The following is a 22,859-nucleotide window of genomic DNA, read 5'->3' on the forward strand; positions in this document are numbered from 1 at the left end:
ATGGCACCTTAAGAACCAAGTCGTTTATTGTGGAATGCAGATTAAGCAGACAGAAAATGTAGTGGATATATACGGGATGAATGAGAAATCATAGCTTATTCTGTATATACAGACTAGCAAGAATTCATTAAATGAAAATCCTTGCATGTTCTTATTACCCGTCACTTAGGGCACAATCCTATGCATGTTTAGACAGGAAAAGGTCCTACAACTGCTGGGAGAAGTAGGACTTATTTCTGTCTAAACGTACATAGGATTGCACCCTTAAAGAGTCAGCATCAGTGAATTCTGACCACGAATCATTTGAGAGGGGGGCGGGAGAATTTCTAACAATTCTCACTCTAGTAAGCAAAAAAGAACACTGTCCTCTTTCACAGTCAATGAAGAAATATTTAAAAGATTTTAAAATAGCATACAGAACTGATGGGAAAGGCTGTTTTTCCACCCCAAATCATGTATGCTTCCTTCCCCGCAAGAAAGCATGGCCAGTGGATCTGCACCATAAGATTCCCACCTCAATAAGTCTTCATTCCATTCTAGACAATTTCTAACCACAATATCCCCAAGATATGCTGAATATAAGTGCCAAGATAGAACTGTTAATAACAGATCAGATCTTACACATACTTAAGTACAAACCCCATTATTAATGTCTCCATCCTGCACCCACTCAGACCATTGGCAAAACTCACAACTTTTGAATTCTAGCCAATACACTTTGTTTTGTTATGCTTTATTGAATAAAAGATAATAAAACATTTTAAGGCAGGGGTGAGAAAGGTGTAGCCCTCCAGATACTGATGGACAGCAACTCCCATCAGCCCTACCCAGCATAACCAATGGTGAGGGACGATAAGAGCTGCAGTCCAACAAAATCTGTAGGGCCACATGTTGCCCTCTCCTGCTATAGATACTACAGAATCCATCTCTTAGCTTTTCACCACTGATTGAGTCCAACTGGTTAATACATTCACCTGCCCCTCCCAATAGCATTCTTGTTGGTTTTCCCAGAATCAACATAATTGGAAGGCAATGCTATAAGATTACAGCACTGATGAAATATAACTTCCCCTTTTTATACTTAGCAGATATACATTCCTTATACTATCCCTCTTCTGGTTCATTTGCCCTTTGTAGAAAAATGGGCCATAATGAATAGTACCCATCTGAAGATACTGCTATTGGTTACACTAATTTCAAAGTTACTATGGATGTATAAATACTTAAGAGTGTTGGACTGGGAGCCAGGAGATCCGGGTTCTAGTCCCCACTCAGCCATGGAAGCTCATTGGGTGACTTTGGGCCAATCACAGACTCTCAGCCCAACCTACCTCACAGGGTTGTTGCTGTGAGAATAAAATGGAGAGAAGGGGGATTATGTACGCCACCTGGGGTTTCTTAAAGAGGAAAAATGGCAGGATATAAATGTAATAAATAAAAAAAATCTACACAGTATGTTTTTGACAAGAGGCCTGTATTTTAATTACAACCTAGTTTTCTTTAAAAAAAACTTTAAAAAAGGAAATCAAGACCAATCACAGGCAATATGAAGATAAACAGAAATTGTATTTAACCATTTTCTCTTGAGTAGTCTATACTACACATTATAAAAATCAAAGTACTATATTCCCTACCAGATAAATTCTAGCTCTTTAGAAAGGACTCAAACAAAACAAGTAGATAACAGCACAGTCTCATTTTCTTACAGTATTGAAAAATACTTTAGAATCCTTCCTTAAGAAAATACATCTGCAATCAAGGCACCCCCACCAATCTATGTTAATTCACAAATAACAATTTGCTAATTACACCACTTAACAACTGGATCTGATAGGATTACTGCTGGGCAAGACAATACCCCAACAATTCCCCCTACCATAAACACAGACAACTCAACCGACAGTAAAAAAGATTAGAACCCCTTTTAAATTATGCCTGTCTGTATATTCAACTTCTGTTTCATTACTTTCAATCTACATCAGATTTGGAGAAAATGAATAACCCCAACAGAGAATTATGAACATTTTATTGTTTTTACAATCCACAAAAGAAAAACTACCTAAAAAATTATCATAAGGCTGAAGAACCAGATCAAACTCGATTCTCCCATATTTGAAAAAGAGATCCCCTCCCCCCCCCGCCCCCGAAACCCACAGCGTTTTAGTATTTCTGCTTACCACCACCCCACCCTAGGGGGCATCTGCACACGCAGAAGAATTAAAAGCGATCTGGTTTTTTGTAATCCACTTTCCTTGTTCCCACAATTAATGGTAATACAACAACTGATCCTGTGACAGCGAACCTCTACAGCCCGCCAGCACGACTGACACTTGACACCTGTCTCGCCCAGCCCAGCGGCACACCTGGCACTTGGGCCAAAAGCGTGCCTGGGCTCCTGCGCTGCGACCGCTGACACTCAGCTCCGGCCCAGCTGAGGCACCCCCGGTTTCACAGCAAGGAGCCGCTTCGCCGACACTGCGCTCGGCACCTGCGGCAGAAGCGTGTCATGAAGACAGGAGGAAGGGGAAGATGCGGAGTAGGATGGGGAAGGGCGGAAACTGCGCCAGGCAGCCCGGAGCCAGCCAGCCTCCCCACCCGCCCTCCTCCGCCGCCCGCCGCCGCCCACCCCCTGCCCGCCAGCCAGCCAGACTAGTCCTGCCACGGGAGGCGAAGGGGGCGCCGTTGGCGGCTCCCCCCCTCCGCTGCCCCCGCCAGTCAGAGCTGGCCCGGCGGCGCCTCCGCGGCCGCCTCCTGCCGCCTCGTCCCCTCCCCCCGCCACCGCGCCGTTAACTTTCCTCAGCTCGTCTCGCGCTCACCTGTGGCGGCCACAGCCGGGCACTCGCGTCAGTCTCTGTCCGCCCCTCTCCCTTCTCTCTCCCCGGCCCTGCTCTCCTCCAAGAACAACAGCATGCACACCCCGCCGGCGCGCTCCTCCTCCTCCTCCTCCTCCTCCTCGCCGGGGCTCGCTCCCGCGCGCGGCCGGGCCGCCGCCGCTCCGACAAGAGCCGCCGCCGCGACAGGCTCCGTGTTTGTTCAAAATCACGCGCCCAGCGCCATTCCGCCGCCGCCGCCGCATCCCATAATACCCGGCAGCGGCGCCCTGGCAACCGGCGTCGCGTCGCCCTCAGAGCCTCATCCCGTGCGCTCCATTCTCCCGCCTTCCCTCCTCAAAGCTCCCTCGACTTCCCGCCTGCCCGCCCGTCAGCGAGCATCAACATCCTCCTTCTGCTCAGGCGCTTCCGGGTGGCTGGCGTCATCACGCACGCGCACTCTAGCAGCCGCCGCTCTATGGTCACGCAGCGGCGTGGGAGGCCTTGTTGTCTCTCCGCCATCCCCCGTTGCTCCTTCTCTTCGCTCGCGTCTGAGGTGCCGTTTTCGCCTCAGGAAGGGACTGGAAACCAGGGGGGCAAAAGATGGCGGCTGCCGTGAGGCAGGAGCTGACCCAGCTCATGAGCTCCAGCGGCTCCCACAAGGACCTGGCGGGGAAGTAAGTGACTCCCCCTCTCCCTCCTCGGTTGCTAAGAGTAACGGGCGCCGGGTCAGAGAAGCGCAGGCAGGAGCAGGTCTCGGCCCGGGGAGGGGGAAGGCCTGCGTCAGCCTACGTCAGCCTTCCCCAACCCGGTGCCCTCCAGATGTTTTGACCTACAGTTCTCAGAATTCCCGGGCGTTGGCCGTGCTGTCTGGGAATTATGGGAGTTGTAGTCCGAATGCATCTGGAGGGCACCGGGTTGGGGAAGGCTGGCTGGGGTGGGGAGCACGGACTGGCCTCATCCTTAGTCTTTAGTAGAGATTTGATTTGCAGACACCATTAGGGGATGCGCTGAAACTTGGTCGCCTGTCAATTGCTGGTGGTCCAGCTGCTGTTAAAAGGATCAATTAGAGTGGCTGGTTCAAAAGAAGGTACTAATTATATAGCATCATCAATTTACACGGCACTTTACAGAGTACAAGTGGACAGGTCCCTGCCCCAAGGGGCTTAAAATTCAACGAGGACAGACAATGAAGGGGGAGTGGAGACAGGTGTAAATAGCATAGTCTTTATACTGTAGGGCAGCCTTCCCCAACCTGGAACCCTCCAGATATGTTGGACTACAACTCCCAGCATTCCCTGTCAGATTGGGTAAGACTGTTTCAGGGGTGAGCAAATAATAGCCCACTCTGATAACTGCTCTGCCCACCCCTTTGTTAACCACCTGGCTAAACAGGTTGGTTCCCAGCCATTTTGCATGTCTTGACTGCTGGCTGGAACTTACCACTCAGGCATGAAGTAGAAAGTGATTCATCCCATTTATTGATAATCTGTTTGATATAATCTGCCTTTGGCAGCAATATGAAGCAGGAGCAAGATGCTAGAGTACTGAGGTACTAAAAGGGTGTGTAAGATGTTGGCCTTCAGGAGGCCAGTTGTGTTTTTGAAAGCTGCTGGGTGTGAACATAGCATATACTATGTCTGTTCAGAGTGAATGTAAGAAAAGGTGAAAGTGAGTGCTAACCTTCTGCAAAGGGTATTGCCAGTTCATTGCAGGAAGAAAAGCACCAAATGTATTAGACTTCACGACTAATAAAATGTGTGGTATTTGTGGTATACCTGGGGAGGTGGTGGGCTCTCCCACACTGGAGGCCTTTAAGACGAGGCTGGACAGCCATTTGTCAGGGATGCTCTGACTTGGATTCCTGCATTGAGCAGGGCGTTGGACTCGATGGCCTTGTAGGCCCCTTCCAACCCTACTATTCTATGATTCTATATATTCCAAAATAGTTTAGAGAAGAATGTCATTCTACATTACCATGTGTGTTTTCACAGCTCTCTGTGCATTGTATATTGCTGTCATTATGTGCATGTGGAAAACTGATTTAAAAAATGTAATATACCCACTATATAGAGTTAACTGATTTTTGTAATGTTCTGGCAGGTATCGGCAGATATTAGAAAAAGCAATTCAGCTGTCAGGAGTGGAACAACTGGAGGCATTAAAAGCCTTTGTAGAAGCAAGTGAGTTTATATATCATTTTTCAGGTGTTCTTCAATGACTGTAAGTGCTGAATTGCAGTAAAAAAAATAAAAACATTTGAATGGTCTCAACCATTGTATGTTGAAACAGACATCAGTATACTGTTTGGGCTTTAGGAAATATTTTGAGGCTACAATTATAAGCATGCATACTTGGAAACAAATGTCATCAAAATCAGTGAGATTCAGACATCTGTAGGGTATAAGAAGCTTGTATCTTCATCTTCCTATCAATGTACAGTCTTTAAAACACCACAGAGTAGGCAATGTAGAAAATGACTCGTGCCAAATCAGGAACAGTGGTTTCCTGTCTGCCTGCTTCTATGTCATGCAACTGTTCTGTGCAATGCTGGTGAACTGTCCAGGTCCACTGTCACTACTTGAGTCATTTAGGGTGCAATCCTATGGGGATAGTCGGCCAGCTCCAAACTTGGAGGCGACAAACTATCCAATGGAGGGAGGGTGGAGCATGGAGGGGATCGCGCTCAGGCCACCCTGCATTTGTGGATGGACAGCCAATTTCGGCTGTCTAGCTGGGGCAGCTCAGAACTGTGGCGTGGAGGCTGGATGGCACATAGGACATGTTGTACTGGCGCTTCCGCAGTCTCCTCCCCGCCCAGCCCCCAGGAACACCCCCTTTCCCCCCACACCGTGCTGCTCTTACAAGCACGGCGCCAGGGACAAACCACACCGCCTACGAGGCGGCGGGGGAGGGAGCGGGAAGGCAGTTTTCTGGGAACTGACCTTGGAGCACTGGCTCCAAGGTCAGTTCCCGAAAACCGAAAAATCCTATGGCTGTCTAGTCACTGTCTAGCAGCCGTAGGATTGTGCCCTTAATGATGATAGCACAGCATCAAAGCCATGATCTGATGGTGTGCTTGTGAAGAAGTATTATGCCCAAGTGCTTATTAGCTGGCTCAGCTGCCTGAAATCTGAGCTGGAAGCTAGATGTTTAATATTGTTTAGTCTTACTAACTGCAATGGTTATGTGCTGAATATTGATTAAAATGACAGCCCTACCATAAATCTATAGTCTGATTTTCTTTCTCCCTTGTGTCTCTTAAACCAGTGGTGAATGAAAATGTCAGTTTAGTGATTTCACGCCAGTTGCTGACAGATTTCTGTACCCATCTTCCAAGCCTTCCTGATAGCACAGCCAAAGAAATCTATCACTTCACCTTGGAAAAGATCCAGCCTCGTGTAATTTCATTTGAAGAGCAGGTAAGCCTGATTGTGGCCTTTTTCTGGGTTTATATTAACATCGGTGGTGTAATATTTTTGTATTGGGAGCATTAAATTGATCACTTAACTTGTGACACATTTCATCTATTTCAGCTTTGGTCGTTTAAAAGCTGTTGTTGTTGTTGTTGTTCTGAATGCTTATGTTAGTGTGCTGTTTTCATGTAGCAAATCCTCTCACATTTAACAAATGAGTCTAGTAACTGTTGTTTCCTCTCTTAAATTCCTCAAACATATTCTGGCTTGATGTGAAGACCAGCTCTTTAAGGCTTAAAACAAGAATTGTGGCAAAAAAACTCATGTATTTGGGGCACCTTGGTGACTGAATTCACTGTGTATCCCCACATTGGAGCATTCCTGTGTAAATAGAGCTGTCATTTATCTGATAATTCAAGCAAATTATTGTCACCCAAGGCATTCATACTTAAATACATTGGGTCCTGATTTAATACCGATTGGGTTCACACAACATGATAACCCACACTCAAGGGTTGAGTATGGGTTGAACTGTGGGTTGTTGCTGAACAGTGAGCTATCCTGTTGTCTGAATTCAGCTGCGCTAACAAACCATGGTTTGTTAACCACAAACAACCTATGAAGAGAACCTATGTTTGTTGGACTGTGAACTGGGGGTTGTTCGTGGTTTGTTAATGCGGCTGGGTTCACGACAACCCACAATTCAACAACAACCCATACTCAACCCTTGAGTGTTGGGTTATTGTGTTGTGTGAACCAGTCACTGTGTAAAATGGCCATTTCTTGCAAATCTTGCCTCACTGCATTTGTATAGTTTTTTGACTATTGAGTATACAGAAAGATACCGTTCTGGATCATGTAAAATAAGGGTATTTGTGGTTAAATGAGCAAAACACTACTAATGGGGAAAAGGAGGAAGCAGAGAGGAGAAAGGGTATTGAAAAGTGGATCTCTTGTATAGATGACTTGATTGCATTACGCATTATCTTTCTCTCCCGCTCCCCCAGGTTGCTTCTATAAGACAGCATCTTGCATCAATTTATGAGAAAGAAGAAGACTGGCGGAATGCAGCGCAAGTGTTGGTGGGGATTCCTTTGGAAACAGGACAAAAGTAAATACTTTCATTAGAAAAGCTGCCTTTTTTATTACACTGCATCTGCTCTTATTTATTTATTTTATTTATTTATTAAATTTATTAATCGCCCATCTGGCTGGTCACCCAGCCACTCTGGGCAATGTACAAGTATATAATAGAACAGTTTAAAATAATAAAATTCTACAGTAAAAACATCGTTTTCTAAAAATACCCTCTTGTGGAAATGCATCAGCTTGATGTATTCTAGGTGTGCATTCTTGGGCATTCAGTAGTCTTGCCACCTCATTTTGTTCTGTGACAGTCATGCAGAGATTGCTGCCCTGTAAAAATACTGCATGGGAGCTTCCCTCCTATATGAATTTTTAGAGTACCTGTTAGTGCTGGCTGTTTTTACAACAATTATCTTTGCAGCAAAGTCCTATTTCAGGTTAGGGTTTTTCGGGCACTGGCTAGGAGCCTTGTGTTAGATCCAAGTCTCTTATTTTGCTCCATAGCTTCATAGAGTTGGGCTATTTACTGCGTTAATGTTCTTGTGTACTTGAGTCACGAAAGGCTGAGATGTGCCTTGTCACTAGCTTCCTTTCAATAGCATGCTTCATTAAGACTTCATAATTAAGGAATTAATTTGCCATTTAAAACTCTCTTGGCTCCTTTTTAAAATCTATATCCTGCTTTTCCACAAAAACCATAGAGTCTGGAGGTGTTGTGTCTCTTTTTATTTTCATAGCAAGATTGCTCCCAAGTATTTTTACCTCTTGTTTTTTTTTTTTTGTATTGTGATCATTACTTGCCAGAACATGATTCAGATACGGTAGATTATAGGGGAAGAAGAAAAAGAATTTGAGTAGAGGTTAAACGTATCATATTTGGAAGACAATTCAGCTACTTTGCATAGTTTTCAATAGGTTGTGTAGTCCAGCTTGTCATGTCTCTGTTTCCACATTTCTCAAATATTGAAAGAGAAAGCATGGACTCTGAACTGCACTGCAGGGCTTACTCTTTATTCACCATTGATGTGAAAGGAAAATAGCAAATGAGCGTTCATTCTGTGGAAATCCCTCCCTAGGGAACTCTGCCATGCCCCCTCTTTAATGAGCTTCCGCCATGCATTAAAAACATGGTTGTTCAGGCAGGCATTTTGGGTGGGCTAGGGTAATTTTAGAAATGTGATGTTTTTAATGTTGAATTTTATTGTATAAACTGTTTTTATTGTTGTACATCGCCCAGAGTGGCTGGGTGACCTGCCAGATTGGTGATTAATAAATAAATTAAATAAATAAATCGGGTAGGCAGGAACAGTACTCTTCCACCTTTTGGCGTTATCCAGCAGCTTATTCTTGCTGCACTGGTTACAAGGATTTTGATAGCACTGGAAAAAATATCATAACACTTTTGTGTCAGTCCTCTGCAACTTCATGCTTCAGGTATTCCTCAGCTATGATGAGGTGTGAATTGACATGTGATGTTGCCCTCTTCCCTCCATTGTAGTGAAAAATAAATGCTTTTATTCTTACAGCTGTTAGGTTTAATGTTATCCCTATCGGAATGAATGAGAAAATTGGAGGGAAAAACATACCCATAAAGTGCTAGGGGTCAAAGTGGCACTGCAAAATGCTGTTGATAAGTTCTTTAGGACGCAATTCTATGGCTGCTAGTCAGCAGTTAGATGGCCATAGGATAGGTCGGTTCCCTGAGAATTGACCTCCACCCCCTCCCATGCTGCCTCGTAGGCAGTGTGGATCAGCTCTGTGCTCATAAGAGCAGCGCAGAGCAGTAAAAATGGGCCAGGCTGGGGCAGGGAGGGCAGAAGTGCCTTTCCGATGCTTCCTGTGCATCGTCCAGGGTTCCCCCACCCCCGCTCCGACTTCCTGCAGCTAGATAGCCAAAATCTAAAATAACATTTTTAGTCTATTTTCACAAGACATAATTAACTTTCTTTAAAGTTGCTATAAACATTATTAAGGAGTTAGTAGTACCCCACAAGTTTACAACCCCCCTTTGCTAACCTGATTTTTAAAAACACTTTTGTCTCCAATTGGAACCTTCCTTGTGACATGGCAAAACTTTTTTTTTCATCGTAGTTATCATTTGCTATGTTTATGCTATGAATACTTATTAATTCAGTTTGGGAGTCACTGTGACCTCAAGTGCATCTGTAAATGTTTGCAAGCAACCTACACGCGCACACACACACACACACACACACACACACACACAACAGGTGCCCAGAGTTAATGGCACCTTTCAGTCAAGGACTTTTAGATGACTATTTTAGCCTGTTCACAGAAAAGCCTCCACACACACTTCCAAACGCATGATCAAACAATGGGCAATGGTGTTTTTTTCAAATGTAGCTGGCATTGAAAGACGTTGCCTCAGGACTGGTAGGGCCTGCCTGCTGACATCAGGAAAGGGGGCAGTATCATCTCTGTGGTCAGTGCAATGATAGAAAATCTCAGCAACGATGTGCTTCATGTAACTGCTTTGTCTGTCCTACTCATTCAGTTGTGAAATGGGGTGACTGCGCTTAGGCTGCTAAGGTAGCATCTGCTATGGTTGCAAGGTTTGTGAGATTTGTTGTTTTTGTCATTACAGATAATTCACAACTCCTGATAACTGAACTGTAATACTTACATAATTTATTATGTAAATTTATAATACTGTGCATAATGGCATAGTATTTTGCTTTATGTTTTAAAATTGTCGGGTCAGTTAAACCCCACATACCTTTCTTGTAGCTTATGTCCTTTACATTGTGGCATATTGTTTATCCTGATGACTTATGTTAGGGATGTACAACTGCAGCCTGAGGCTACTCCTGGTGTGACCCGCAATGCCAGCTTGCCACACCCACATTTTCCTGCAGCCCAGTTGATCCACACACAGGCTTCTTCCCCAGGCTCTGTCCCCTCTTGTGGCAGGGAAAACCTTTAATCTCCAATCAGCAGTTGGTCACAGTTAAGAGTTTTTCTCTGCTGAGCACTGAAAAAGGCTGCCTTTCTCAAAACTTAAGAGAAAAAAGCTCTTATCTCCAGTCAGCAGCTGATTGGAGATAAGAGCTTTTTCCTGCCAGTTTAGGGGAGACTTGGAGAAGAAGCTGCTAAATGATTCAGTTCTGCTTCCTTCTGAGTAGAAAAAGTTCCCCGTCCCGCTAGTGACAGGGGAGAAACTATTCACCCCTCTAGTGGCAGTGAGTGTGTGCATGTGCACATGTGTGTCCCCAGGCCCTCAGCAGACACTGGATGTGGCCCTTGGGACTGAAAAGGTTGTGCACCCCTTAGTTGTGCAGATACATAATTTTACTAGGAAAGGAAATCTTTCAATGAAGGCATGTGGGGAGTGGGGGATTACTTGCAAGTGGTGCCATATTTAATACTTTCTATCAGGTACCTTTTTTTGGATGGCTTCCTAGGAGTACATTTGACCCTCAAACTGGATTTATACAGTCCATTTTTCTATTGATGGAGGGTTATACTCCTAGATATACCTACCTCTGTGATATATCAGAGCCAATATGTAAAACATGCTGCTCCTTTATTTTTATGGGAAGATATAGGCCATCCTTCCTTTGAGCCACAGGTGGCTGGCAGCAAACACTACTGACCTTGCAGCCTGATTGTAAATTCTGGCTGTCCGCTTATATATATTTACAGACTTATATGACACAATTGGAATAGGCTGAAGTTTAACATGACACATTTTCCCCTCTTCATTCAAGGCAATACAATGTGGACTATAAGTTGGAGACCTATCTGAAAATTGCCCGACTGTATCTGGAGGATGATGATCCTGTTCAGGCTGAGGCTTATATCAACAGAGCATCTCTTCTTCAGAACGAATCAACCAATGAGCAGTTACAAATCCATTATAAGGTGAAATAGTCATATTAGTATTTGTTTTGAATGGAAAGAAATAACATATTGCAGGAGGCCTTAGTAAAAGTATTGATCAATCATTATAGCTTCTAGCATTTACACTCAACAGCAGCCCAATGAATTAAAGGATAGGTCCTGATGTGATAGGCAGAGTCTGAATAGTGGTTTGTGCCAGACAGTCCAATGTATCTGTGACTCATCTCAGAGATGGCAAGTTGTCCAGTGCTCTGTGCCCTTATAGTCAATCATTTTGACAATGTTATTTTTATGAAAATCATTCTTATCCCGCTCCACTGCAAAAATGGCTTCTGAAGTAGTTTACATACAATCAATAAAAACAAGACCCCCCCCTGCTTGCTTGTTCACAATCTTAATTGATACAACACAAAAGGAAAAGGGGAGGAGGAGGGAAGAAGAACTAGTTTTGCTGAGGGCCACTTAGGTGGTAGTAATGGGCCTATTGGGCCAAGGCTCAGCTCCCCCAAGTGTTCCCTTCACACCCCTCTGAGTTGGCAAGTTATTTTGGGTGGGGGCTATAGGACCTCTCCTCCCCCCCAAAACCATTTTTGGCCTATGGGCTTCCATTTGCTAAACCCTAATTCTACAAGACTGGAAAAATTAGAAATATACAGATTTGTATAGACAGGTAGAAACTTTCTAATTGACAAGACAGGATAGATTAAATAGCAACCAATGTGATCAATTAAATACTATTTTTGGCTTTGGTTTTTAAAAGGTAGTATGAGTGATTTTTTTTAAAAAAAAATGCTATTTAGATGCTACCCTAGCAGTCTTAATTACTGTTTGAATGTTTTTGGCTATACTAGATTTTTTCCTGTTTCAGGTGTGCTATGCCCGTGTTCTTGACTATAGAAGGAAGTTCATTGAAGCTGCCCAGAGGTATAATGAGCTGTCTTATAAGAGTATAGTCCATGAAAGTGAGAGACTTGAGGCACTGAAACATGCTTTGCATTGTACTATCTTAGCATCAGCAGGTAAAATGATAGCTGAAGTCTTACTTCTATATACCATTTTTATTTTAATCTTGGGATTGCATATGTGCTGTTCTGGGGAAGTCTATACGGGAAGGTTAGTTTTTCTTAAAGCTCTGAATGTGGATAGAAATGAATTTGACTCTGCATAAAAGCCTTTAGGGTGTAATTTTCATCATCATTATTATATTTCTCTACCGCCCCATAGCTGAAGCTCTCTGGGCGGTTTACAAAAGTCAAAACATTAAAATACAATATACAAAGTTTAAAAAACGTTTACATAAAAACATGCAGACAATATATACAATGTATAGCTAAAAACAACTTTGAACTAAAAACAATTTTTAAAAAGTCCAGCAATAAAACACAGCTTAAAACAATACTGCTTTAAACAATATACAAAAGTCAGCAAAAGGAACAAGAGTTCTAAAAAGGGAAGGCCTGCTGGAATAATAGCATTTTTAATGCCTGCTTAAAAACCTTCAACGAGGTCAGCAGATGCATTTCAACTGGCAGGACATTCCACAATTGAGGGGCGGCAAAGGAAAAGGGCCCCTTGCATGTGGGTGCCACTCTCACATTTGGCAGCCACAGCAGATAGCCCTCAGAGGACCTTAGGTGGCAGACTGGGACATAGGGGAGAAGGCGCTCCCTAAAGTACCTTGGACCTAGACCATGGAAGGCTTTAAAGGTAAGAACCAGCACTTTATATTTTGCTCGGAAACAAATTGGCAGCGCTTAAGCTAATTGAATGCCATGGGATTCTACCAAGGGAGTTTAGTTTGCTGATCTTATTTACGTACATTTACTTGTGCAAAAATTCGGTTGATGGAATCTACTCCCCAGTAAGTGCATCATAACCTTAGGCTGCAATCCTATGGTTTCTGGATAGGCATCCCAGGGGCCTTAGGCTATTGCAGGCCTCTTTGCAGCTTCTTCATTGCGGTGATAGAAACTTCCACCATTGATGCTTCCATGGTGGTTGGGAGTGGGGTGTGTTGGGAGCAGACTGAGGGAGACCTTGGATCAGCAGTATCCAAAGCCCTCCCATTCTGCTGACATATCCCTGAAAAAGGTGAGGAAGTATGCCAGCCCTGGAGCTGGCATATGCGTTTTCCCTCCTATTAGTGACAATGAGAGAAAAAACGTTAAAGACAGAATGGGGGGAAAAAACACCAGGAAATCTGGGTGGAAGGCATTTTTCACCCTGGCTGGCCTGGAAAAAGTGGTGGTTCTTCCACCATAGATTCTCCCTCCCCCATTCCCACAGGAATGGTCTGCCTATCTTATTATCATTATACCCCAAACACAGAGAAAGTTATGACAAAAAATATTTTGTTCTTTGTAGGCAGATACAGCAAGTACACTTCAGATTTTTTTAAAGCATTAATCTGTTCTTAAACCTCATCATGTCAAATACCTTAAGTATAATAACTGAAACTGCAGCAAGAAGTCAGTTTGCTTTTTGTCCATTTTTTTTAAAAAAATAGCAGTGGTAAACATTTCATCTGAATGTCTAAGCTGCCATAAGTTGTCCGCTTTTTCAGTGGAATATCCATATTAACTATTATGATTGCTGAAGTCAGTCGTCTTGGCAGTATAGCATCCTAGAGAAATTGCATCCCTAAGCAGAAAAGTTCCTTTCTTTCCACAGAAAGTATCTGGGAGTTCAGGCAATCTGCGTCTATGAAATATAATTTGAAAACTATTGGAGTACTGGCAGTAATTGTGTGATTCAATTTAATAAAAGTTGCTCCTGGAGCTCAGGTCTCCACACAGTCTGCCTCATTGACACTGGAGTATATTGGTCACTGACATCATAGAAAGTGAGGATGGGCAGAGAGAGTTGCAGGAGGATGTTGCAGAAGTACAAGGAGTGCAGGAGTTTCAGCAGCATTCACAATCTGTTGTGTAATTATGGGCCTTCAGCAATATTTTGTCTGGGTTTCTATATGCACAGTTCACTGTGGGAGGAAGGATCATAGTCAGCCTTTCATTGCTGAATCAGTGAGGCACTTGTTGTTGCTGCTGCAGAAGAGCATAGAGATTTTTGCCCACCAGCATGAAGGTGAGCTGGGTACTATGCTGTGGACAGACTGGAAGAGATCCACCATTTGACACTGACCCACAAATTAGTAATTGAGAAAAATGCTGATGTAGACCTGATGCATTGTAATTGAACTGAATAATACTGAATTGAGTTGGGACCAATTCACAGTATTCTTCCTGTTGTTCAGGACAGCAGCGCTCCCGTATGTTAGCCACTCTCTTCAAGGATGAGAGGTGCCAGCAGCTTGCAGCCTATGGGATATTGGAGAAAATGTATCTGGACAGGATTATCAGAGGGAACCAGTTGCAAGAATTTGCTGCGATGCTCATGCCACATCAAAAAGCAACAACAGCTGATGGTACTTGTGTCTCCAAGTGTGGGTTTACCCTGTTCTGAGTTTTGGGGCATTCAGACATTTCTTTCTGTATCTACCCTTTCAAAATTAGCATTACTTTGCATCTTCGTAGTAATCAGTTACACTCTTGGCTTATATCTGTTTATACTCGAGCATTTGGTACAATATAGCCTAGTTCCATCTACCTAGCTATTATGTGTGACTCCTAAAATGCTTTTGTGTTGCCATCAACATTGCTACGTTTATGTCACCATTTTATTTAGAAAGAAATATCCTTATTTAAATTAACTTTTATACACGCACACTCTCATGCTATGAGTTGGTCAAAGATACAAAAATGAAGATTATTCTGATTTATTATTTATTTAGCAAATTTCTATTTCATGCTTCAGCACAAGTGCTCTTAATGATTTCAACCCATAAATTCATTTAACAAGAATTGTATTAACATGGTAGTAATGTATGCTTATTTCTTTCTACCTTCTCCTCTATTGTAGAGCTGTATTGCTGAAATAGAATATATGCTACATTCAACTTGTTTCAGTACATGTTTTGACTTGTAGCCAAACATATTTTGGATGTCAGACACCTGATAAACTGTCAGTTTTCTTCCTCAGGTTCTAGTATTTTAGACAGAGCGGTCATTGAACATAATTTGTTATCTGCAAGCAAACTATATAACAACATTACCTTTGAAGAACTTGGAGCATTATTAGAAATTCCTGCAGCCAAGGTATATTGATGTTGGTTATATTCCTTTCTGCTGGAAAACTGTACAGCATTCCATGTTATTATGGTTCAAGTGACTAGAATAATGCGGTGGTTGGGTTATTGGTTTCTTACACAAAATTATCAGATTATTCCTGTGTTCAGCTTAAGGTGGTTTTAAGAATTGCCTGGACTTGGGGAGAGCCAAACATGGGACAGAGCAGACTCATGCAGGAAGATGCGGAGACAAAAATTCTTGATAATGGTATAAGATGCTTGTTGCCATATTAATTTGGAATGGGATCGGAACAGAAATATTAATCATTATGCATCTCCTCCTCCTCTGAAAAGGAATTTGTTGGACCTGCTTTCCAGTTCCACACATTTCTTTCCTTTTAAGAGATTCCGCACAATCCTACTTGGCTACACTCGGAATTCCATCAGCAAGCTCTGACACCAGAATCTGCAGATACCTTGAATCATGCATACTCCTTCTGACACTTAAATGATGCTTGAAGTCACCTGTAATATGGGTATCACACAGACGCATCCCTAGATTAATCTGGGGACTCATTTGTATAATTGGAATGTGCAAAGATTTCTGGATGAACAAGTTGATCTGTATCTTTCCCCTACCACTGACCCGCGCACACACACATATGTATTAAAAACCACATTGGGGCTGGCCTTTGGTTTCTTGGAAGCAGAAGTAGTGGCACTTTGCTTTGTTTTTTCAGGCAGAAAAGATAGCCTCCCAGATGATAACAGAGGGTCGCATGAATGGATTTATCGATCAGATTGATGGAATAGTTCACTTTGAAAGTAAGTTTAGCTATAGATTTTTGTTTTTCTCTCAGTACAGTTGTAGCATGTGTTAAAGCAGCCTTGCATTGAACTACTCGCCTCCTCACCATAGGTGATAAGGAGTCCCATGCAGGTGAGTGAATGGAGTGGTAGAAGCAGAGCTGCCCAGAGGAATCTGGGGGCCCGGGGAAATGGAGCGGGGTGGGGGGTGGGGCTGTCACACACAAAAATTACGATCATTTTGTAAATATATATAATTGAAAGACCATAAATCCCATAAAAAGTCTCAGCTTCTCAAATAACTATAGCATACATATAAATGCTTATACAATTAAAAAGTAAATATCAAAATAGTTGTACTTAATAACTAATTAGTATGTTTAGGGAGCAATCCTATGGCTGCTAGTGAGCGGCTAGATGGCAATAGGATACATCGGTTCCCAGGAGCCAACCTTCCCCCCCGCTGCCTTGCAGGCAGCTCAGAACGGCCCCACGTTCCGCACTCAGAAGAGGAGCATGGAGTGGCGAAAATGGGCGTTCTGGGGCGGGGAGGGCGGAAATGCTGGTACAGCACATCCAGCGTGTCATCCGGCAGCCACTTCCCCAGTAGCATTGCTCTCTCCATCTTTCTTCAATAGGTAATTAAAAATATTTCAGACCTAATGTTAAAGTGGGTTTGGAAAGCAGTGTCCCCTCTGGTACTAGGCCGAGTATTTTCATGTTTAAATATGTGTTTATCTCTTACAAATTGACAATTTTTAAAAGGGAATTTTAGTGAAAGGAATGTTTACAATGTACTATTTTTCATTTAGTTAAAATTGCTGGGAGAAAAGGTGTATGGCCTCCTCCTCCCCTTACAGCCACCCCTGTCTTCCATTCACTACTCCTAGAACAGCTATGCATACAGAGCTTTCAGAGGTGTAGTAACCACTGCCTAGGAAGTATTCCAGAACCAAGTTCTGAGCTGCTTCCTCAACTTTTTTTTGTCCGAAACCTGAAACAGAATAAAATATTAATACAAAACAACATGAGTTGATAGTTCTGTTTAAAACAAGAAATAAAACACTATGCCCTGTACCACTGTAATGCTATGCACCGTCAAGAGTGCAAGAGCCATTACACCAACTGTGACTTCAGAGTGAAAATGCATACGATTGAAAGAAGGCCTACGAGGTACACCACATAACCAGCCAATGTGGAGTAAGGATTATGACCAGGCGTTCTGTTATAATGGGCGAGCTTTATAGGAAGAAATGGTTGAAAAGTTGCCCTTGAATATTTGGTGTAGATAATCACAGGCTTTTTTTAAAGTGTGGCCCAGCAAGTGGAAAAAGGAGGAATTTAGCTGGGAATATGTGTTCTAAGGCAACTTATCAATGCTTGAAAGAAAGGTGCGGGGGGGACCCATTTCACACATAGGAAAACTGAGGCAGCAGGCAATTGAAGTCAATGCTGAGTATGAGTTACATAATCACAGGGTTTAAAACAATTTTGACCAACAAATAGAAAACAGGAGGAATTTAGCCAGAAATGTGTGTTCTAAGGCATTACTTTCCACCATCAATAAAAAGGAAAGGGTAAAAAAAAAACAGACTGAGATGCATTGTTCAGCACCACAAAATGGAGGCTAGGCACAGGCCTCAATTCATTACTTAAGGCAAGAGAGGACAAAGACAACCCCAATTTAAAAGCAGTTCAGACCCCCTACCCCATCTTCCATTCCAATTTATCCAGAATAGCAGCAGAGAGAAAGCCATTTCTGGCAGAGGCCACTTATCAATGATTGGAAGTAGGGGAGGAGGGAGGGAACCCATTTCACACATAAGAAAACTGAGGCAGCAGGCAATTGAAGTCAATGCTGAGTTTGGGTTACATAATCACAGGGTTTAAAAATAACAAATACAAAACAGGAGGAATTTAACCAGAAATATATGTTCTAAGGCATGACTTTGCACCACCAAAATAAGGGAAAGGGTAAAAACAGACTGAGAAGCAGTGTATACCACCACAAAATAGAGGCCAATTCATTTCTAAGGGCAAGTATATTGGGAGACAAAAAAAGGCGCCAATTTAACACCAGACCATGCCCACCCCACCCCCACCTCAATTTATCCAGAATAGCAACACAGAGAAAGCAATTTCTAGCAGAGGCCACTTCACGTTTTTTTTCCAGTCGGGTTGGGGAAGATGGTGTAAACAAGATGTGAACAAAGATTTTTGTTGCATTTTACAACCCGGCGCCACCTATACATTTCTCCAGACACCCAAAACAGAGACTGGAAAGAATTTTAAATGAAGAACATACCAGTATAAATATGAAAAAACAAACAGTGATGGTCTGGTCTCTCCCCCCTTCTGAAGAAGGGTTGTGTGGAATTAAAGCAGATACTGTGCCTCAGTCGCTTCACCCACTCCATTCAGCCGGGCTTGTATCGCCCAACACACCCACAAGTGGTTCTGATTGGCTATTGACTGGCCAGCCAGCCACTTACTCCATTTACTGGCCAGTCCATCAGCCAGCCTCCTTCCTATGTGCGATCCTGCCCCCGATCACCCCAAACGACCCCTCCCTTGTGGAGGGAAGGGCTCATCTTTGATTGACTCAATTTTTTGTGGCACTTACCCGCTAAATTAGGGGGGCTAGCACTGCCTGGCCCTGGGCAACAGGCAAAGACTTTCTGGTCCAGGGAAAGGCTCTGGAGCAGCAGGAACATTCTGAGCATGTGTGAGCATGTTTTTCGAAATTAAAAAAAAATGCTCTCCTTGCCTTGGCTCATGTGACTGGCTCGCATTTTATTAAAATAAAATAACGCTTGTCGGGGGGGAGCTGCTATGTGGGGGTCCGGGGCAAACTGCCACCCCGGGGCAGGCCTGGGTGGAAGAGGGATGAATCATGCTGTTCCTTTTCCGCCAGCCCACTGTATTTCTGTGCTGCCTGCAGTGGAAGTGGAACTCCTGCTGCAGCCAGCACAAAACCCAAATGGGCTGGCAGACAGTGGATCCATCCTTTAGTGATCCATCCATCCTCTGCCAGTCTGCTTGACAGAAGGCAGTTTCCTTTTACTAAACCGCTAAGCAAAAAAAACACAAACTAGTAATTTTTCTGGCCTTACAACCACGCTGTGTTAAAGATAAGCAAAGTGTTTTAAACTGGTGTACAATCAACGTTAAATGACAAATTGGTAATTCTTGCTATGAACACCAGGTGGCAATAGTGTTTGTGCAATGCTTGCCATGCAGTGTGTGAATTTTTGTATTCTGTAACAGACATAACAGAAAATTTGCTTATGCTTGTAGGGATGGCAGAGAATTCCACCACGGATCTTGGTGAGGCCGAATGCCGGTGCATTCGGCCCCCCGAAATGTGTGGCGGAACGGCCTGCCGCCCCCCCCCCCCCGCGGATCCCCCCCGGGACGAGACTTACCTGGGGCAGATCTTCCGGGCGGCAGCAGCTCCGGCAGTGGCTCCAGCGGCGGCTGGTCTTCCGACCAGCTGCCGCTGCCGCCATTTGCAGAGTTGTGGGGTGTGTTTTTTTTCAAGACGTAATAGGCTATGTAAAAGTTTACGTAGCCTATCATGGCTGGGTTAAAAAAACCAAAAAAACTGCGTACGCAAATGGGCTAAAGCCTAGCTACGTTTAGCTACGTAGGCTAAAACGGCGAATCAAAAAGGGACGCAAATAGCGCCCGCTATGCTATTTGCGTTCCCCTTTATTTTCGCCATCATAGTCTACGTAAATATTTACGTAGACTAAGACGGCCAAAAATAAGGAACGCAAATGGCGGCGGTAGACAGTTTTTTGTTTTTATGTTTTTACCCAGAGCCCGCCGTGGCCGGAAATCCGGCTACGGACGGCTCTGGCCTGGGCCTGGCCGGCTGCTCCGCGGAGCCGCCGCGGAGCACAGCTGGCTATTGAGGATTCCAGGGGGGAGGAACGGAGCGCTTCCCCCCCCGTCGAGGATTCCGGGGGGAGGGACGGAACACCTCCCCCCCACCATAAACATAATCCACGAACAGGTAAGTCACTTTCGTACATCCCTATATGCTTGTCACTTATAGCAGCACACACTTAGCATAAATAAACCAGGACTGCAAGAATGAGTTTTGCTATTGTCCACTTTTAATTTTGTCTTCTAGCTCGTGAAGCGTTACCAACGTGGGACAAACAAATTCAGTCACTTTGCTTCCAAGTTAACAACCTTTTGGAGAAGATTAGTCAGACTGCCCCAGAATGGACAGCGCAGGCTATGGAAGCTCAGATGGCTCAGTAGACTTTTATTTCTTTCCCTTCTGTAGGGAAGAGGTTTTTCTCTAAAAATGTGAAACAAGCATTAGAAATTGGACTTCTGGCTTTGGGTCAATTTCTGCAGAAGCTCTGACTAGACAAAGTTGTACTCTGTGTTAAAACTCCTTAGAGTTTTTCTTAAAGGCACAGTAGCACAGCATAAGAATTGTTTTAAGATGTAGTTTAAAAATAACAGGATGGAGTACAAAAGTGTGTTTAATTTTTTTGTATTAAAATTTAAGTTGCCTTGTGCATATTTTTGTGTTGTGAAAACTTAGGTACCCTGTTCTCCTTAGCTGCAGTTATTCAAATAAAGACAAGATAGAAGTCAATCACATACTCTACACCTGTATTCTTCATTTGCTCCGTTTTGTTCTCTCCATAAAACCTCAGCAGATTAATAGGCTTACTGTGTTGAATTTACAGTTTTTGAAAATGTTTCTTAAACTTGTTTTAAGACATGCATAAGCAAGTAGGTTGAAATACAATATGCACTGAAATACAACATAGGCAGATTCCATGTTAGGTATAATTAGAAAAGGAATTAAACATAAAACTGCCAATACCACACTGCTCAAATCTATGGTATGACCACACCTGGAATACTGTGTACAGTTCTGGTAACCACACCTAAAAAACGGAAATTGTAGAGTTGGGAAAAAAATGCAGAAAAGGACAACTGAAATGGTCAAGGGGCTGGAGCAATTCCCCTTCAAGGAAAGGTTACAACATCTGGGACTGTTTTGCTAAGAAAAGAGGCAAGTGAAGGGAGAGGTTTTGCAAAATTTTGCATGGTGTTTAGGAATCATAGAATAGTAGGGTTGGAAGGGCCTACAAGTCCATCGAGTCCAGCCCCCTGCTCAATGCAGGAATCCACGTCAGAGCATCCCTGACAGATGGCTGTCCAGCCTCATCTTGAACACCTCCAGTGTGGGAGAGCCCACCACCTCCCTAGGTAATTGGTTCCATTGTCGTATTGCTCTGACAGTCAGGAAGTTTTTCCTGATGTTCAGACGGAATCTGGCTTCCTGTAACTTGAGCCCATTATTCCATGCCCTGCACTCTGGAATGATCAAGAAGAGATCCTGGCCTTCCTCCTTGTGACAACCTTTCAAGTACTTGAAGAGCACTATCATATCTCCCCTCAGTCTTCTCAAGGCTAAACATGCCGAGTTCTTTCAGTCTCTCTTCATAGGGCTTTGTTTCCAGTCCCCTGATCATCTTTGTTGCCCTCCTCTGAACCTGCTCCAGTTTGTCTGCATCCTTCTTAAAGTGTGCTGCCCAGAACTGGACACAGTACTCCAGATGAGGCCTAACCAGTGCTGAGTAGAGGGGAACTGGTACTCCCTGGGATTTGGAAGCTATGCTTCTATTAATGCAGCCCCAAAGAGCATTTGCCTTTTTTGCAGCCACATCACATTGTTGGCTCATATTAAGCTTGTGATTAACAACAGTTCCAAGATCCTTTTCTCTTGTAGTTTTGTTGAGCCATGTATTGATAGGAAGTTGATAGGAAGACATTTTTCTTCCTCTGTCATAATACTGGAACCCGGGATCATCCCATGAAGCTTACTGGTGGAAGCTTCAGGACAGATAAAAGGAAATACTTCTTCACAAAGCGCATAAACTATGGAATTCACTATCACAAGATGTAGTGATGGAAAATTTGGATGGCTTTCAAAGGGGATTTGACAAATTCCTGGAGGAGAAGGCTATCGATAGCTACTAGCCTTGATGATACCTCCAGTGTCAGAAGCAGTATGCCTATGTACACCAGTTGCTCAGAAACATGGGCAGGAAGATGCTATTGTGCTGCTCATGTTCTGCTTGTGGGCTTCCCACAGGCAGCTCGTTGGCCACTGTGTGAATAGAATGCTGGACTAGATGTACCCATGGTCTGATCCAGCATGGCTCTTCTTATGTTCACACCCTATCACCCAGCATCTTCTCTGATTTCACCTATTGCCTGCACTCTTTCCAACCTATCTTCATCACCTGGAAGGATAGCAACTTGCTTTTTAAAGTTGCTGGGGAACACAGGTGGGAGGGTGCTGTTGCACTCATGTCCTGCTCGTGGGCTTCATGGTGGGCAGCTGGTTGGCTATAATGTGAGAATGCTGGACTAGATGGACCTTGGTCTGATCCTGCATGTGTCTTCTTATGTACACTCATATTTATGGTCCCTGGCCAGATACAGAGCAGGAAGTACAAGGAAGTTGCCTGCAACTCTAGCCAGGGCTATGATGATTTGGCAGCTGGGGGCAATTCTGGGCCTTCACTTTGCAGAAACAACCTTGGGATTTTGTGGGAAACATCTGGTGAAACTTTGAAAGCGGGGGAGAAGATAGGATACTTGTAGCCAGGGGATAGGGCTCAGGGCACTTTACCCTCCCCATATCTAGGGGAAGCAAAATACACTATCCAGACTTGGGCAAAAAATAAATCTGCATAATTCATGTAGCCCTTA

General features: G+C 43.7%; 2 protein-coding genes across 4 annotated transcripts in view; one reads left to right on the forward strand and one right to left on the reverse strand.

The window, feature by feature from the left end:
• Nucleotides 1-3,227, reverse strand: part of LIN54 (lin-54 DREAM MuvB core complex component) — a 41,855-nt gene extending 38,628 nt beyond the window's left edge. The window contains exon 1 of one of the 2 annotated variants that reach the window (XM_084855499.1): nucleotides 2,817-3,206. The gene's annotated coding sequence lies outside the window, so the exon portion shown is untranslated. Of the gene's footprint in view, nucleotides 1-2,816 lie in introns of both variants that reach the window. The other variant, XM_084855501.1, reaches the window with a different exon arrangement.
• A 53-nt stretch (nucleotides 3,228-3,280) lies between these two features.
• COPS4 (COP9 signalosome subunit 4) lies at nucleotides 3,281-20,953 on the forward strand. 2 transcript variants are annotated; one of them, XM_084855503.1, is made up of 10 exons: nucleotides 3,281-3,487; nucleotides 4,914-4,993; nucleotides 6,081-6,232; nucleotides 7,234-7,337; nucleotides 11,041-11,194; nucleotides 12,042-12,192; nucleotides 14,427-14,597; nucleotides 15,212-15,327; nucleotides 16,040-16,124; nucleotides 20,245-20,953. In XM_084855503.1, the coding sequence occupies exons 1-10, from the start codon at nucleotides 3,414-3,416 to the stop codon at nucleotides 20,376-20,378; spliced, it is 1,221 nt and encodes a 406-aa protein (XP_084711629.1). In that variant the 5' UTR covers nucleotides 3,281-3,413; the 3' UTR covers nucleotides 20,379-20,953. The 2 variants fall into 2 exon arrangements, with proteins under 2 accessions (XP_084711629.1, XP_084711628.1); XM_084855502.1 differs by having other exon boundaries at nucleotides 14,427-14,615; nucleotides 20,245-20,798.
• Nucleotides 20,954-22,859: the final 1,906 nt, after the last annotated feature.

The sequence above is a fragment of the Heloderma suspectum genome, chromosome 5 (assembly GCF_057233095.1).
Source record: "Heloderma suspectum isolate Gila_16-S chromosome 5, 16-S_ref, whole genome shotgun sequence".
NCBI classification, from domain to species: domain Eukaryota; kingdom Metazoa; phylum Chordata; class Lepidosauria; order Squamata; family Helodermatidae; genus Heloderma; species Heloderma suspectum.

Coding starts and splice junctions, on each gene's coding strand:
- COPS4 (XM_084855502.1), top strand. CDS start 3,414: ATGGCGGCTGCCGTGAGGCAGGAGCTGACCCAGCTCATGAGCTCCAGC. Junction 4,994..6,080: donor AAAAGCCTTTGTAGAAGCAA/GTGAGTTTATAT, acceptor CTCTTAAACCAG/TGGTGAATGAAAATGTCAGT. Junction 12,193..14,426: donor TACTATCTTAGCATCAGCAG/GTAAAATGATAG, acceptor CCTGTTGTTCAG/GACAGCAGCGCTCCCGTATG.